At 42.6% G+C, this 17,913-nt stretch overlaps 1 protein-coding gene across 8 annotated transcripts in view; it reads right to left on the bottom strand.

Moving 5' to 3' along the window:
* Window positions 1-17,913, bottom strand: part of phf20l1 (PHD finger protein 20 like 1) — a 106,825-nt gene that overhangs the window by 49,774 nt on the left and 39,138 nt on the right. For 7 of the 8 annotated variants that reach the window (XM_059974739.1, XM_059974720.1, XM_059974765.1 and 4 more), the window contains 3 exons: window positions 12,325-12,456; window positions 7,249-7,331; window positions 3,590-3,640 (listed from right to left, as the gene is read on the bottom strand). In XM_059974739.1, coding sequence (XP_059830722.1) covers window positions 3,590-3,640; window positions 7,249-7,331; window positions 12,325-12,456 — 266 coding nt within the window. The remainder of the gene's footprint in view (window positions 1-3,589; window positions 3,641-7,248; window positions 7,332-12,324; window positions 12,457-17,913) is intronic. The other variant, XM_059974749.1, reaches the window with a different exon arrangement.

The following is a 17,913-nucleotide window of genomic DNA, read 5'->3' as shown; positions in this document are numbered from 1 at the left end:
GATGACGATCTTCTGAATTATTCCCAGGAATGCTTCCATTCCTGCTCTGCCATCATCTCTGCTAGAGTCCTTTTCCAACCAATGTTAGCCATCTACTCTCTTGTGCCTCTGAAGCTACTTTTATCCAAATCTAATACTGACACATTGCATTTGAGCTTCTCCTTTTCAAATTGCAGAGTGAATTATATATTAAGATCATTGTGTCCTCAGGGTTCCTTTACCTTATGCTCAACTTGGTTCACTGCACAACACCAAAGCCAGAATTGCCTTTACCCAAGTGAGCTTGATTACAAGCTGCTCAAAAAAGCCAACTCATAGGTATTCTACAAATTACTTCTCTTGGGATCCGGTGCCAACCTGATTTTCCCAGTTTAACTGCATACTGAAGTTGTCCATAAACCCATACTATTGCTTTTCTTACATGCCTTAACGTAATTTAAACTTTACATCTTATTTGGAAGTCTGAATATGTCTATCAGGTTACTTTTTACCCTTGAAGTTTCTCGATTCTACCCACAAAAATTCTGCATCTTCTGACTTTTAGCTGCCAGCTGTGATCTTCTTTCAGCCACATCTCTGATGCCCACATCGTCGTACCTGTCAATTTCCAACTGCACTATGAGCTTATACACCTTGTTTCATAAACTGGTTGCATTCAAATTCAATACTTTCAGTCCTGTTTTCACCACTCCTCAAATATATCTCCAAGTTGCTTGAAGTTAAAAAGTTAAATTATATTTCTTTATATATTTTTCTTTTTTTTTATTCTGGAGATGTAAGTAACCTCTCTTGGACTCTTCTCATTTATGTTATCCATACTTCTCCATACTTTTTTTATTTAGTCTAAAGCCCTATCTACACCCCTAGTTATGTGATTTATAGGACCCAGTTGAATCACAGTACATGTCCACCACAGAAAATTCACAAATTGGGAAGTCAAAATTATAACTTCTCATGGATTTTGAAGAATATAGTGAAAAATTAAATACATTTTGAGATTGATACAGGAAGCTCAATACTGCTCAAAGGTGGCTAGAAGTACCAAGCAGGACTTCAAAGGTAAAGCAAGTTCACAAAAAATATGGGCTGGTAGAAAACACTAATTTATTTTTTAACAAATGCAAGGGGAAAGAAGAAATAGGGGATATTAGAAACCAAAATGGTGAAACAAATTTGGAAGTACAAAGTCCAAATGGATCCCCCATCAGGAAGACCTCAAAGCCCTGCTTCTTTCTGGACACTAGACACAGCTGGTTCCCCTTCAACACCACTCTCCTCTGTCTGGCAGAACTGCTCCTGATTCAGTTTCACCTTTGGCTCCTCACTTCCCTCAAACAAAAGGTGTAGCCATGGGCACTCACATGGGTCCCAAATACATATACTTGCCTTTTTGTTGGCTGCATGGAACAGTCTATGTTCCAAGCCTACACCAGTATCACTCCACAACTTTTCCTACACTACATCAACGACTGCATTGGTACAGCTTCCGCACTCTTGCCCAGCTTGTCGACTTCATCAACTTTGCCTCCAACTTCTACCCTGCTTCAAGTATACTTGGCCCATTTCTGACACCTCCCCCCCCCCCTCACTTGTTCTCTGTCTCTATCACTGGAGACAGTTTATCCACTGATATATTTTATAAATCCACTACCTCTTCCCACCCTGTCTCTTGCAAAATGCCATCCCCTTGTCTCAATTACTCTGTCTCCACTGCATCTGCTCTTAGGATGAGGCTTTTCATTCCAGAACTCATGAGATGACCTTCTCCTTTAAAGAAAAGGGCTTTCCTTCCTCCACCATCAACACTAACGTTTCCGGCAGAAACCGTTTGGCAGGACTGGAGGAAAAAAGGCGGAGGAATAGGTTTAAAAGCTGAGAAGTAGGCAACAATTATACCAGTACCTAAGAAGAATAACATGAGCTGGCTTAATGACTATTGCCCGGTCGCACTCACATCTGCAGCAATGAAATGCTTTGAGAGGTTGGTCATGACTAGACTGAACTCCTGCCTCAGCAAGGACCTGGACCCGTCGCAATTTACCTATAGCCACAATAGGTCAATGGCATATGCAATTTCAATGGCACTTCACACAGCCTTAGACCACCTGGACAACACAAACACCTATGCCAGAATGCTGTTCAGAGAGATGTGGATCTGTGAAATGCTCTGCCTCAGAAGGCAATGGAGGCCAACTCCCTGTATGCTTTCAAGAAAGAGTTAGAGAGAGCTCTTAAAAGACAGCGGAGTCAAGGGATATGGGGAGAAGGCAGGAACGGGGTACTGACTGTGGATGATCAGCCATGATCACAGTGAATGGCAGTGCTGGCTCGAAGGGCCAAATGGCCTGCTCGTGCACCTATTGTCTATTCATCGACTATAGCTCAACATTTAGTACCATCATTCCCATAACCCTGACAGAGAAGTTGCAGAACATGGGCCTCTGTACCTCCCTCTACAATTGGATCCTCGACTTCCTAACCAGAAGACCACAATCTGTGTGGATTGGTGATAACATCTCCTCCTCACTGACGATCAACACTAATGCACCTCAGAGGTGTGTGCTTAGCTCACTGCTCTACTCTCTCTATATCCATGACTGTGGGGCTAGGCATAGCTCAAATACCATCCTCATCAGATGGTGACAAAAGGGCGTACAGAAGTGAGATATGCCAACTAGTGGAGTGGTGCCGCAGCAACAACCTGGCAGTCAACGTCAGTAAGACGAAAGAGCTTATTGTGGACTTCAGGAAGGGTAAGACAAAGGAACACATATCAATCCTCATAGAGGGATCAGAAGTGGAGAGATTGAACAGCTTCAAGTTCCTGGGTATCAAGATCTCTGAGGATCTAACCTGGTCCCAACATATCAATATAGTTATAAAGAAGGCAAGACAATGACTACACTTCATTAGGAGTTTGAAGAGACTTGGCATATCAACAAATATATTCAAAAACCTCTATAGTTGTACCGTAGAGAGCATTCTGAAAGGCTGCATCACTGTCTGGTATGGGGAGGGGGTCTATTGCACAGGACCAAAAGAAGCTGTAGAAAGTTATAAATTTAGTCGGCTCTAACTTGGGTACTAGTCTACAAAGTACCTAGGACATCTTCAAGGAGTAGTGTCTCAGAAAGGCAGCCCTTTTCTCACTGTTACCATCAGGTAGGAGGTACAGAAGCCTGAAGGCACACACTCAGCGATTTAGGAACAGCTTCTTCCACTCTGCCATCCATTTCCTAAATAGATTGAACCTGTGAACATACTTGATTTTTTAATGTATATTATTTCTGTTTTATGCTTGATTTTTTAATCTATTTAATATACATATACTGTAATTGATTTATTTATTATTATTTTTCTTCTTCTTCTATATTATGTATTGCATTGAACTGCTGCTGTTGAGTTACCAAATTTCACAACACATGCTGGTAATAGTAAACCTGATTCTGAAGAGGTGGGGCGAGGGAAAAGAGAAACACAAGGTGATAGGTGAAACCTGAAGAGGGAGGGATGAAGTAAAGAGCTGGGAAGTTGATTGGTGAAAGATACAGGGCTGGAGAAAGGAGAGTTTAACACAGGGGTCACCAACCTTTATTGCACTGCAGACCGGTTTAATATTGACAATATTCTTGCGGACCAGCTGACAGGGGGTGGAGGGAGAGAGGGGTGGTCGGGGAGTGTTAATCACAACCGGAATATAGGTGATAGGTCAACTATAAATCACTTAAAGTTGCTAATACACTCAATTTCATTTTTAAAAGGTTTTATCTAATTAATTTAATATTAAACACACAGCGCATATTTTCCTCATATTAATACAGTGATAAGTCAATTATAACTCACTTATAAGTCAATAGCATCATAACATTTTAAGTAACATTTGGATATTAAACACACAGCGCATATTTTCCTCGTATGAACATATAAAATCATTGCAACACACCAGTGAGAGGACAAGGTAATGCCATAGTCCAGACAGTGTGACCGACCAAGGAGTGCAACAGGGCGCACACCTGCCCTCCTTGTAGGTAAGTAGGATCTATTAGCTGACAGAAGTTTGGCTCGAGGATGATTTTCAGTAGATCGTAGTGAGGTTGCTGCTCTGCTACTTACGAAACCCTGAGCCCAAATTAGGTCGTCTGTGAATATTTCAGCAACCAGTTCCCCACGAACATTCGGTGTGCTAAACAGGTTTAGAGGTGGCGCCCATCTGTCCGTGCTCCAAGCCAGTAGCAACGGGTACTTCTCGCCGGCCGCGCAAGGCGGTCGGTTACCCGAGGCCAACCAGTGATCCTTGGCACTAGGGTATCACTGCATTTAGGCAACTGATGACCTTGCGTGGGTAATGACTTTGTGTGCTTAATGACCTCACGTGTATTCAAGTTCAACAGTGGGTGTGGCAGGGAATGAGGAAAGATGCAGCTGACTCATCGTTTTATATCACTAATTTATGTTGTTTCCTCAGTGGGGACCACTGGTCTAACAGGACAGAAGGCCATGCAAAAAAGAAAAGGGGGGGGGGGTGAGGAGGAGCACCAGAGGGAGGCAATGGGCAGGCAAGGAGATAAGGTGAAAGAGGGAAAAGGAGATGGGGAATGGTGAAGTTCAAAAAATCAATCTTCATGCCATCAGGCTGGAGGCTACCCAGACAGAATATAAGGCGCTACACTTGCCCCTGCAACTCCTCCCTCACTATTATTCAGGGCCCCAAACAGTCCTTCCTGTTGAGGCGACACTTCCCTGTGAATCTGTTGGGATCATCTACTGTATCCAGTGCTCGCAGTTTGGCTTCCTCTATATCAGTGAGACCCGACATAGTTTGGGAGACCACTTCGCCAAGCACCTATGCTCTACCCGCTAGAAAAAGGAGGATCTTCAAGTGGCCACCCATTTCAATTCTACTTGTCATTCCTGTATGTCAGCCCATAGACTACTCAGATTGGAGGAGCAACACCTTATATTCCATCTGCATAGTCTCCAACCTGATGGCATGAACATTGATTTCTCAAACTTCGTAATGCCGCCCCCCCACCCATCCCTCACCTTTCCTCTTTCCCTCTCTCACCATATCTCCTTACTGTCCATCACCTCCTCTGGTGCTCCTCTCCCTTCCCTTTCTTCTGTAGCCTTATTCTTCTCCCATCAGATTTCCCCTTCTCCAGCCCTTTATCTCTTTCACCAGTTGAGGTCTCAGCTCTTTATTTCACCCCTCCCTTTCTCCTGGTTCCATCTAACATCCTATCATCTATTACCAGGTACTACTTCATCTCCTACTCCCACCTTCTTATTCTGACTTTTAATTTCTTTTCAGTCTTGATGAAGTGCCTCAGCCTAAGTCGCCGACTATACTCCGACTGTAGATGCTGCCTGGCCTGCTGAGTTCCTCCAGCATTTTGTGTGTGTTCCTTTGATTTCTAGCATCTGCAGAGTTCCTCTTGTTTCTTCCTCATGAATACTTTGTCAGTTTCCAGATAGGTTAAGGATTTCTGACATTGACATTGAGGAAACATAAGAAATCTTGTGAATGATAAACACAGATGGGGAAAAATGTCTTTGTCCTTTAAAAGTAGATTTAACACTAGACCCTGATATTGTGCAGGCCAGACTCAGAACAGGTAAATGCCAAAGCTCCATTATCACTTTCCAGTTGCAGAGACAGTAGCAAAAGAATGGAAAACTATAACCATTGTTATTTAAAAGGCAAGAAAGATTTGGACCATGAAACTGCATACAAGTCAGGTTAACGTTTTTCAAGAGTCAATTGCTGGAAAAAATCCCAAAGGGTTAGCATTAATTAGTATTTTAAAAGACAAATTAATCAAAGAATGTTAGGGAACCTTATATTTGATAAGTACTTCTGTTAAGATGCAAGGAAGGCAGTGCATATGATGCATGTATTCTCCATGAATATAAGACTTTTAACAAAATCATACATACATATTGGCTATAATAGTGACACCCAATGGATTCAATGGGAAGTAGCAGATTTATTTTGAATCTGGCTCAGTTGGAAAAATAATGGTAGTTTTAGTAATAAAACACTGTTCAGTTCTGCTTTTATTTGATCTCTTGTTTTTATGTTATTTTTATTAATAATCCAGAACCCAGAACTTTTGGGGGACATGAGGCAAATGATACAAAATTTAGCAGTGTAAATTTTTAGAAGGAAATCATGGACTCCAGTAATGAATATGATAGGCAAGGGAAGAAGGGGGGCATTAATTTTTAATTTGCCATTTAATGCCGAGTATTTAATGAAGGCAAACATAATAAAAGGGAGCATAAAAAACAATGTAAAGAAACTGAGTGTGTATTCCTCAGATCTTAAGAAAGCAGGAGTACAGAGATACAAGGAAGTTAATAAGGCATCAAGGGTACTTGTTTTTATAACCAGAAAGCACACACAATTATATAAAGCATCAGTTATGCCACAGCTACCATAATGTGCACAGTTCTGGTCATCACTTTCCAGTAAAGATGTGAAAACAGTACTAAGGCAAGATTATCAAGGAGGTTACTTGCTTTGCTTTAATTATGTATGTTAAATTATGAGAAACAAAGGGATCGATAACTTCAGGAGATAGATTTAAATTACTCCTTGGAAGGAATAGAAAGGAATTAAGAAAAACACTTTGAGGAAAATTCAGACTGAGAAAAGACTCCATGAGCTGTAAAATGCTGAGGCAATGAAAGTGCATAAAAGCATATCGTTTTGCCGTAAATTAAAGAAAATGCATGTGCATTCTCCCATGCTAGCACCCCCACCCCCTCGCCCCCACAGAATCAAATTAAGAACTTTTTGTACTGAAGATGAAGACAGTATTTCATCTAAAACTGAACATAGTTGTAAAATACTTCAACAATCTAATATTAAAATCAAATGAGAATTTTTTGTGTTAAATGCATGAAAAAATCTGGAAAAGAGGCGGACACGTGATGTTATGTTGCAGATCGGTCATCATCTCACTAAATGACAGAACAATCACAGAGAATTATATTGTCATTTCAGTCTTTAAGTTCACTCTCAAGGCGTGATATAAATCAAGCAACTGCAATAAATTGATGTATTGTCTGTTCAGTGAATGAAAAAAACACTAAATATAGCAGTAGATATTTAAAATATCAAGCATTTATTGCTAGTCACTCAAAAATCTAAGGGCTTTTAAAACTCAAATTTCACATCATGATCCCATTCCTACCTCAATATCTCTGCACCTATCTAAAGTAGATATAGAAACAATTTCATACCTGATCAGGCACAGGGTGGCTTCCAATCCTATCTTCTAGCAATTCAGAACCATCACCACTCACAGCTTTTGACGCTAAAAGGCCTACAGAATAGATAATTTACCAAACAATATCACTGCTAGAAGTGAACAAATATGACAGTGCAAGAAGTTTTTCATCTCAAGCAACTGCTGATGAATGCTAGAATATAAGGGCTTTGCCCATTAGATTCTCACTCAATATCCATTTAGGAATACAAAAGAGTCTAGTATTATGTCATTAGAAACAAACCTTTCAAAAACAGCAAATATTTATTCAGCAGTTTAGCTTTCTAATGTTGATGGATGTGAAAAATGTCTCAAAAAGCTAGTTTTATCAACTGCAACACTTTTATTCTAGACAGCAGTAAATAATAAACTATTAGTGGAACAAAAGTTAAAAGAAATTCACTAACAAATGATACAGAGCTACAGTTTACAGCAAGTGACAAAATTTAAGACTTTTTTGATCACAATAGAATGGTTATCGTTGTGTATAATTAAAAGCTTTTAAAAATTGTGTAACATATTAGGTTCACCAAATTTGTAATGAGTCTTTAACTTTTTAATAGATTATTTTTAATTGTTCACATTTTACTTAGAAATCTGGATAGAGAACAACCTAGTTTCTGTAGATTACACAGAATTTGCAAAGCAAAAGTTGCCCTTACAATCCAAAGTATGCTCCTATTTGTGTTCAACATGACATAACACCATTTCACCACCCAATTTCCTTCATGTACTTCTCTATTGCATTTTTTTTGTGCTTGCACTATGTGCCTTAACTACACTGACAATGGAGAAGGCAATAATGTGGGTTAAGAAGTTTATCCTGAATTATTTGATACATTTATTAGTGATTACCTTTTATTATGACTGTGATTTTGGAATTTCTACACAAAAAGAATGTTGCTGCTTCAAAATAAGGCAAAGAATACATGGCTACGAACATAATTGTGATTCACAAAGTTGTACACCATGGTCTACATAACAGGTTGCTCAAACTATATGACATTGACCAACTGATCAAGCTACTGTAATCTATACAAATATTCCTCGTAATTGTGATTAATATAATTTTAATTCCAATGTTTTGGTGTATCTTCAAGTAATCTGTATGGCATACTTGCAGCTCCTGTTTAATTTTGTATTCAGTTAACAATTTCAGAACAATTAATATAGAGTAATCCACTTGTTCCCTCAGATCAGTTGAGCCATTCAATAAGTTCACGGCCAAGCTTTTACTTCACTATACTGACCCAATATATCAATACTTTAAACATTCAAAAATTTATTAAACACTTCTGAATGTACAAAGTGAACTATGGCCGGGTCACATAATTAAATCAATCTTAAACATATTAAACTGCTGGAAGAATCAACAGGTCAGGCAACATCTGTGGAGGATAAAGGACTGTTGAAGTTAATTTCCGTCTGCAGGTGCTGCCTTCCCTACCAAGCTCCGCCAGCAGTTTGTTTCTAGTTCCAGTTTGCAGCAACTACAGCCACTTCAGAATCCTTTCAATTTAATCTCCAACTGCAGAAATGAATAACAAAAGCTAAACAGTAAGTGTTGGCCTCTGGTCAAAAAGCTAAGCAAAAAGCAAACAAAGGATACAAATGTATATCTAAATATTTTTAAATTATGAGAGAGTCCAACAGGCAGCCTGCAGGCTGCTTGCCATATGAGAGGGAGAATACTTATCATATGACAAGGCAAACATTAAGGTAGAATAGTAAAAATGTACAAAGGAATACCAACTGGGAAGTGGGAATTCAAACACATTTGACAGAATGATCAATACAAAGACAAACTCATAAGACTATAAGGTATAGAAGCAGAATTAGGCCATCCAGCCCATTGAGTCTACACTGCCATTCCATCATCATGGTTGATTTATAACCCCTCTTAACCACATTCTCCAGCCTTCTCCTCATAACATTTGACACCCATACTAAAAAAGAACCAATCAACCCCGCTTTAAATGTACCAAATGAATTGGCCATCAGTCATCCATGGAAATTAATTCCACATATTCACCGCCTCTGGCTAAAGAAATTCCTCATTTATTCTAAATGGACATCCCTTTATTCTGAGGCAGCCTCATGTTCAGCACCTTGTCAAAGGCCTTCTGAAAATTCAAGTAAACCACATCCACTGGCTCACCTCTGTCTATCCTGCCTGTGTTTTCCTCAAAGTATTCCAGCAGATTTGACAAAGCAAAATTTCTCCTTAAGGAAACCATGCTGACTTTGGCCTGTTTTATCATAAGACTTTAAATACTCCAAACCTCATTCTTATTAATGGACTCCAACATCTTACCATCCACGAAACTGGCCTATAATTTCTTGCTTTTGCTTCCCTCCCTTCTTAAAGAGTGACATTTGCAGTTTACCTGTCCTGTGGAACTCTTTGAGAATATAGTGATTCCTGAAACTACTAACTGATTACTAAAACAATTACTAATGCTTCCACAATCTCTGAAATGACCTTGTTCAGAAGTCTAAGGTATAGTCATCTGGTTCAGGTGACTTTGCTACCTTCAGATATTTCAGCACTTTCTCCTTGGTAATGGCAACTAGACTCGCTTCTCTTCCAACACATTCAAATTTCTGGTATATTGTAGGCATTTTCCACAGTGAAGACTAACACAAAATTTTTCAGTTCATCAGCCATTTTTGTTCCCTATTACTACCTCTCGAGTGTCCTTTTAAAGCAATCCACTTTTGCATCTCTTTTACTCTTTATGTATCTGAAACAACTTCTGGGATCCTCTTTTATGTTATTGGATAGCTTACCTTCATCTTTATAGCAATTGTAGCTGTCTTCGATATATTTTTAAAACCTTTCCAATCCTGTAGTTCGCCACAGATTTTTGCTCTCTCTTTTCTATTTATGCTGTCTTGACTTCCATTCCCAGCCATGGTTGCCTCATTCTTCCTTCAGAATATTACTTCTATGGATGTATCTATCTTGCACCTTCCAAACTGCTTCCAGAAACTCCAGCTTTTGCTGCTCTACCATCATCCCTGCTCGTGCCCCCTTCAAATCAACTTTGGCCAACTCACCTCTCAAGCCTCTGTAATTCCCTTTACTCCACTGTAATACTGATAAAATTTTATTTTGTCACACTCAAGATTCAGGATGAATTCTAACATATTATGATCACTGCCTCTAAAGGGTTCTTTTACCTTAACCTCCCTAAGCAAATCTGGTTCATTACCTAACACCCATTTAAGAATTGCCTCTTCCCAAATGGGTTCAACCATAAGCTGATCTAAAAAGCCACCTTGTAGGCATTCAACAAATTGCTTCTCTTCAGATTGATTTTCTCCAACCTACCTACATATTGAAATTTTCCCCATGACTATCATAACATTACACTTTTTACATGTATTTTCAATCTCCTGTTGTAATTCATACTCCACATCCCAGCTACCGTTCAGATACCCATATCTAACTCCCACTAGTATCTTTTTACCCTTGCTGCTTCTTAACTCTTCCTACAAGGACTCAACATCTTCCAATCCTAGGTCACCTCTTTCAAAGGATTTAATTTATGTTTTCCCCAAAACAGAACCAGCCTATGCACTTTACGTATCTGCTTGTTCTTTCAATACCTTGTGTGTCCTTGGATGTTGAGCACCATGACCATCTTTCAGCCACACCACAGTAATGCCCACAACATCATGCCTGCCAATTTCTAACTGTGCTACAAGATCATCTACCTTATTCCATATACTCCATGCATTTAAATACAACACCATTATGTTTCATCATCCTTGAGTATTTTGTCCCCATGCTACCAGATTAAATTATTATCCTTTTTCTAAACTTTTGTCTTTTTATTTATTCTGGAGAATTTTGCAACCTCTCCTGCACTGTCTCCTTTACTCTGTGCTATTTTTTATCAAACTGTTGAACCTACTATTTAAAGAAACACTTCAACCCATCCCACTGACTCTAATCTGCTTCTCCTTTCTCACAATCTCACCACACACTGCATCAATCCTCTGCCTTGTCACTCTGGTTTCCATACTCCTGCTAAATTAGTTTAAACCCACCCTGAACCCACCCTGTACATGTTATACTTTCCTTGGAAGAACTCCCAAAGATGCAAACATCTGATACTCTAACCCCTACCCTTAACAATTCCTTAGCAATGCAGTCATCTGCCAAATCATCCTATTCTTAACATCAATGGCATATGCCAAAAGCAGCAATCCAGAGATCTTTTGAGATCCTGCTTTTCAGCTTTCTACTTAGTTCCCCATATTCTCTCTTCAGGACCTCATCCATTTTCCTACGTATGGTGTTAGTACTAGTATATATCACGACTTCTGGATTTTCTTCCTTCCCCAGTAGAATGCTGTGAACCCGATCAGAGACCCTGGCACCTGGAAGGCAACATACCTTTCACAACCATGGAATCTCCTATGTAATTCTCTATCACTACTGCACTAATCTTCTACCACCACCCCCTCCATAATTTACCATTGTGAATAAAGGAAAGGAATCTGGTGTTCTGCATACAAATGTGCTTGTCTTCATGAAGAAGAAAAAAGCCTAACAAACCAGAAGCCCCTTGTGAACTTCTTCCTAACTTATCAGAATTTTTAAGGTGGTAAAGAAATTTTGGCTGCAACAGTCATGGGCTGTCCTGACACTGAAATCACTTTAGCCTGGAAAGGTTTCATCAACTCCTCAAAACTCTCATGCAGGTTAGTAAGACACAACTTGCCCCTTAAAAAGCCATGCTGTCTGACTCTCCAGTAACTTCCCTACAACTGACATGAAACTCACTGTACTCTGCATTGACACAGCTTCCAGGATTATCCCCATCTCCCTTCTTAAATAATCAAACAATCTTAAACTACTCACCAGTTCTCTGGAACCTTGTCTGTGTAAAAGCTATTGGTCAAGGCCTCAGCAATTTCATCTCTTATATCTGTTAAAGACTGGGGCATATCCCATCTACCTGTGTGATTCTCTTAGCTAGAGGATTCATCAAAGATATATTTGTGCCAACATGATGTGACTTTTCAACTCAATTCCAACCTGTGATTTTGTTGAGACGTGCTCTTTTTGCTTGAAATGAACAGATAACACTGGCCTTCCTCTTCCTAGTTCCTGATGTCTCTGCTTGTGCGGAATTCTGCTTTGGCTCAAGGATCAATGGCTCAGAGTTTCCTGGTTAATAAAAATGAAAAATCATTAAAATTCACATCTGGACATGCCACTACACAGTTACATTATTTCAAATTCAACTTTTGCTTAAATGAACATAGTTTATAGGAACAGGATCTTTGACCTGATGAGCCACCCAATTTCAATCATTAAGTCTTGTGTCAATAACTTAAAACAATGAACTATCCAAACAAAGGCAGTAACATCAGAGAATACCATACACACTGAGTTAGGCTACATCGGTGGAGAGACAAACAGAATTAATGTTTCACGTAATTTCATTTTTAAAACCAAATCCAGAACCAGTTTTGGCAAGTCATAAAATATAGAGAAAGGAAAAGGGAACAGAAGGGAAGACCTATGAAAGATTAGAAGGCAGCTGAAATTAAATTTAAAGTTATGAGAGAACAAGGCAAAAATAAAGAATTCTGAGAATTACAAAATTAAGGATCATGAACACAGAACATTGAATAATACAGGATAGTACATGTCCCTCCACCATGATTTTGTGCTGACCTTTTAACCTACACCAAGATCAATCCAATGCTTCCTTTCCACATTGACCTCAATCTGCCAAAAGCAGCTACCAAGTTAGCAGTCGATAAATTGAGTGCCAGGATTAACAAACAAGAAATTGCCAACTCTGGTGCCTTTCTCATCCTTGCTAGGGACTTCAATCAGGCTAGTTTGAAGAACACTCTGCCTAACTACCATCAGTGCATTACCTGCAGCACCGGAGGATACAACGCAGTCAAGCAGTAGTACACTATCATTAAGAATGCTTACTGTTCTATCCCTCGACTGTATTTCAGTAAATCTGCGTATCTGGCTATCTTCCTCCTACCTGCTTATAGGCCAGGAAAAAAGAGCAAGATACGAAGAGCAAGATACTAGAAGAAAACACAAAAAAGATCACTGGAGGCAAAGGAGCAGCTACTAGGCTCGCTTGAGTCGGCGGACTGAACCATGTTCATGGGCTTAGATCCGATCTGCTCTAATTTTCCTACTGGCACAACAGGTCAACAACAGATGCCTTTTGATTGGGCCTTCGCTCAGCTCTGGAACATCTGGACACTGAAGATGCAAACATCAGGATGCTCTGCAATGACTGCAGCTCAGCACTCAACATGGCCATCCCCTCGAAACTAATGACAAAGCTCCAAGAGCTAGACCTTGATAACTCCCTCAGAATCAGGTTTATTATCACCAGCCCGTGACATGAAATTTCTTAACTTAACAGCAGCAGTTCAATGCAATACATAACCTAGCAGAAAGAAAAATAATAATAATAATAAAGTAATAATAAAAAACAAGTAAATCAATTAACACACACAAAATGCTGGTGGAACGCAGCAGGCCAGGCAGCATCTATAGGAAGAAGCACTGTTGACATTTCGGGCCGAGACCCTTCATCCTGACGAATGCTGCCTGGCCAGTATTTTGTGTGTGTGTTGCTTGAATTTCCAGCATCTGCAGATTTCCACATGTTTGCTAAGTAAGTCAATTACATATATTGAATAATTTTTAAAAATGTGCAAAAACAAACACTGTATATTTTAAAAAAGTAGTGTCCAAAGATTCAATGCCCATTTAGAAATCAGATTGCAGAGGGGAAGAAGCTGTTCCTGAATCGCTGAGTGTGTGTCTTCAGGCTTCTGTACCTCCTACCTGATGGTAACAGCGAGAAAAGGGCATGCCTGGGGTGCTGGAGGTCCTTAATAACGGACAGTGCCTTTCTGAAACACTGCTCTCTGAAGATGTCCTGAGTACTTTGTAGGCTAATACCCAAAATGAAGCTGACTAAATTTACAACCTTCTGCAGATTCTTTCGGTCCTGCACAGTAGCCCCTCCATACCAGACAGTGATGCAGCCTGTCAGAATGCTCTCCATGGTACAACTATAGAAGTTTTTGAGTGTATTTGTTGACATACCAAATCTCCTCAAACTCCTAATGAAGTATAGTCGCTGTGTTGCCTTCCTCATAACTGCATCGATATGTTGGGACCAGGTTAGGTCTTCAGAGATCTTGACACCTAAGAACTTGAAACTGCTCAGTCTCTCCACTTCTGATCCCTCTATGAGGATTGGTATGTGTTCCTTCATCTTACAATCACAATCAGCTCTTTCGTCTTACTGATGTTGAGTGCCAGGTTGTTGCTGCGGCACCACTTAGTTGGCAAAGCTCACTCCTGTACACCCTCTTGTCACCACCTGAGATTCTACCAACAATGGTTATATTGCCAGCAAATTTATAGATGGTATTTCAGCTATGCCTGGCCACACAGTCATATGTGCAACTGGATCCCTGTATTCCTCATTGGCAGACCCCAGCTAGTACAGTTTGGCAACATCAGCACAGGTGCAACACAAGAATATGTGTTTCGACCCCTGCTTGACTCACTTTATATCTGGACATTGTGTGGCCAAGCTTAGCTCCAATGCCATATTTAAGTTTGCAGATGATACTACTGTTGTTGGTCAAACCAAAGATGATGAATCGGCAAATAGGAGGGAGATTAAAAAACTGGTTGAGTAGTGCCACATCAACAACCGCTCGTTAAATGTCAGCAAAAATAAAGAACTGATTAAACTACAGGTGAAAAAAGTCAGAGATCATGAGAGAGTTCTATTAGGGGATTGATACAGAAGGGAGTCAGTAACTTTAACTTCCTTGGCATCATCATATCAGAGAAATAACTGGTACTAACGTGTAAATGCCATCTCAAAGAAAGCACGATAGCGTGGCGAACCATTTCCTGGCACATCCAAACCGGCTCACAATTAGCCAGTGTTCCGGCTAAGGGAGATAGCCTACGGGGGTTTGTGAGTACCTGTCTTTTGGAGCATCCGCTCCCACGGGGGGCGGGTTGAGGGAGGCTTTAAAGCAAGGCTGTTTAGTTCGAATAAAGTTATCTTTGACTGCAGTTTACCGACTCCATGTTGTTATTTTAGAGCTGCGTGTAGCACACCGCTACAATTGGTGACCCCGACGGTCCAAACGACTTTTGGACCAGAGATGACCGACGCCGCCTCTGTTCATGCGGTTTCGTTGAAACTGCCAGGTTTCTGGACGCCACAACCTCACCTATGGTTCCAGCAAGCAGAAGCCCAATTCCACGTTTGGCAGATAACCTCAGAGGACACACGTTACTACTACGTGGTGAGCTCCCTCGACCCGGACACAGCGGCCCAGGTTGCGGAGTTCGTACAGTCTCCCCCAGCGGACGGCAAGTACACGGAATTCAAAGCCCTGCTCCTCAGGACTTTCGGACTCTCACGGCGCGAGCAGGCTGCCCGTTTACTGCACCTGGATGGCTTAGGAGACAGACCTCCATCGGCTTTAATGAATGAGATGTTGTCTCTGGCCGACGGACACACACCCTGCCTCATGTTTGAGCAGGCATTCCTAGAGCAGCTGCCCAAGGACATACGCCTGCTGCTGTCCGACGCGGATTTCAGTGACCCCCGGAAGGTGGCAGCCCGGGCGGACTTGCTGTGGGACGCCAAGAAGGTGAGTGGGGCGTCCATCGCACAGATCACCCGGCCACGTTCCCAGCAGCAAACCAGTCCAGTCCCGGCCGCAGAGCCCACTAACCCCAGAGGCAGGGGTGGGGAGCCCAACGAACAATGGTGTTTCTCTCACCAGCGGTGGGGTGCAGAAGCCCGCCGTTGTCGCCCGCCCTGCAAGTTCCCGGGAAACGCTAGGGCCAGCCGCCGCTGCTGGCTACGGTGGCTGGCCATCGGGATAGCCTCCTGTATGTGTGGGACAAGCGGTCGGGACGCCGCTTTTTGGTCGACACCGGTGCCGAGATCAGCGTCTTACCTCCGACGAGTTACGACACCCGCAGCAGGGCACCGGGTCCCCCCTGAGGGCCTATGGCACCTGTCAAGTGCCGCTACAGTTCGGCTCCAGTCAGTTCACGTGGGACTTCACACTGGCCGCCGTAGCCCAACCGCTTCTGGGTGCGGATTTTTTTGCGGGCTCACAGCCTACTGGTTGACCTGCCCAGGAAGAGACTGGTCCATGCCGAGACCTTTCAGACGTTCTCCCTGGGTGCAGCCCAGTTGCCAGCCCCTCACCTCGACTCCATTACGCTGTCCGACAACGACTTCACCAGGGTCCTGGCGGATTTCCCATCGATTCTAGCACCGCAGTTCACAGCAGCCATGCCCCGACACGGCGTACAGCACCACATCCCGACCCAGGGACCACCTCTCCACGCTCGTGCTCGAAGGCTTCCACCGGACAAGCTCCGACCGGCGAAGGAGGAGTTCAAGAGGATGGAGGAATTGGGGATCATCCGGCGGTCCGACAGCCCATGGGCCTCCCCCTTGCACATGAGTCCATGGGCCTCCCCCTTGCACATGGTGCCCAAAGCGACAGGGGGCTGGAGACCGTGTGGTGACTACAGCAGGCTGAACGAGGCTACCACACCGGACCGCTACCCTGTGCCGCACTTTGCAGCAAACCTGCACGGCGCACGGATCTTCTCCAAGGTAGACCTCGTCTGAGGGTACCATCAAATCCCGATGCATCTGGACGACGTCCCCAAAACGGCTCTCATCACCCCGTTTGGCCTTTTCGAGTTCCTCCGCATGCCGTTCAGCCTGAAGAATGTCACACAGACGTTCTAGCGGTTAATGGACGCGGTGGGACGCGACCTGGACTTCGTGTTCATCTATTTGGATGACATCCTCATAGCCAGCAGCAGTCGTCAGGAGCATCTGTCCCACCTCCATCAACTCTATGCCCGGTTGAGTGACTACGGTCTAACGATCAACCCGGCCAAATGCCAGTTCGGGCTCAACACCATTGACTTCCTGGGCCACAAGATTACTAAAGACGGGGCAACCCCTCTGCCCGCTAAGGTAGATGCGGTCCGCCATTTCCCCCGACCCACCACGATCAAAGGCCTTCAGGAATTCGTAGGTATGGTCAATTTCTACCACCGTTTCCTCCCTTCAGCTGCCCGGATCATGTGCCCCCTGTTCGCCCTGCTGTCCGGTCCGGGCAAGGACATTACCTGGGACGAGGAGTCCGCCGCCGCATTCATTCAAATGAAGGAAGCCTTGGCGAACGCCGCGATGCTAGTGCACCCCAGAATGGACATCCCTACCGCCCTCACAGTGGATGCATCTAACACGGCAGTCGGTGGGGTACTGGAGCAACTCATCGAGGGTCGCTGGCAACCCCTGGCGTTTTTCAGCAAACACCTGCAGCCACCTGAGCTCAAATACAGTGCATTCAACCGGGAACTGTTGGCGCTCTACCTGGCAATCTGGCATTTCAGGTACTTCTTAGAAGGTCGGCCCTTCACCGCGTTCACAGACCACAAACCGCTTACCTTTGCGTTTACGAAAGCGTCCGACCCCTGGTCGTCCCGCCAGCAGCGCCATCTGTCCTACATCTCTGAATACACAACGGACGTCCGGCACGTCTCGGATAAGGACAATGTCGT

The sequence above is a fragment of the Hypanus sabinus genome, chromosome 1, assembly GCF_030144855.1.
Source record: "Hypanus sabinus isolate sHypSab1 chromosome 1, sHypSab1.hap1, whole genome shotgun sequence".
In the NCBI taxonomy this organism is placed as follows: domain Eukaryota; kingdom Metazoa; phylum Chordata; class Chondrichthyes; order Myliobatiformes; family Dasyatidae; genus Hypanus; species Hypanus sabinus.
This window is presented reverse-complemented; position numbering and strand designations above follow the sequence as displayed.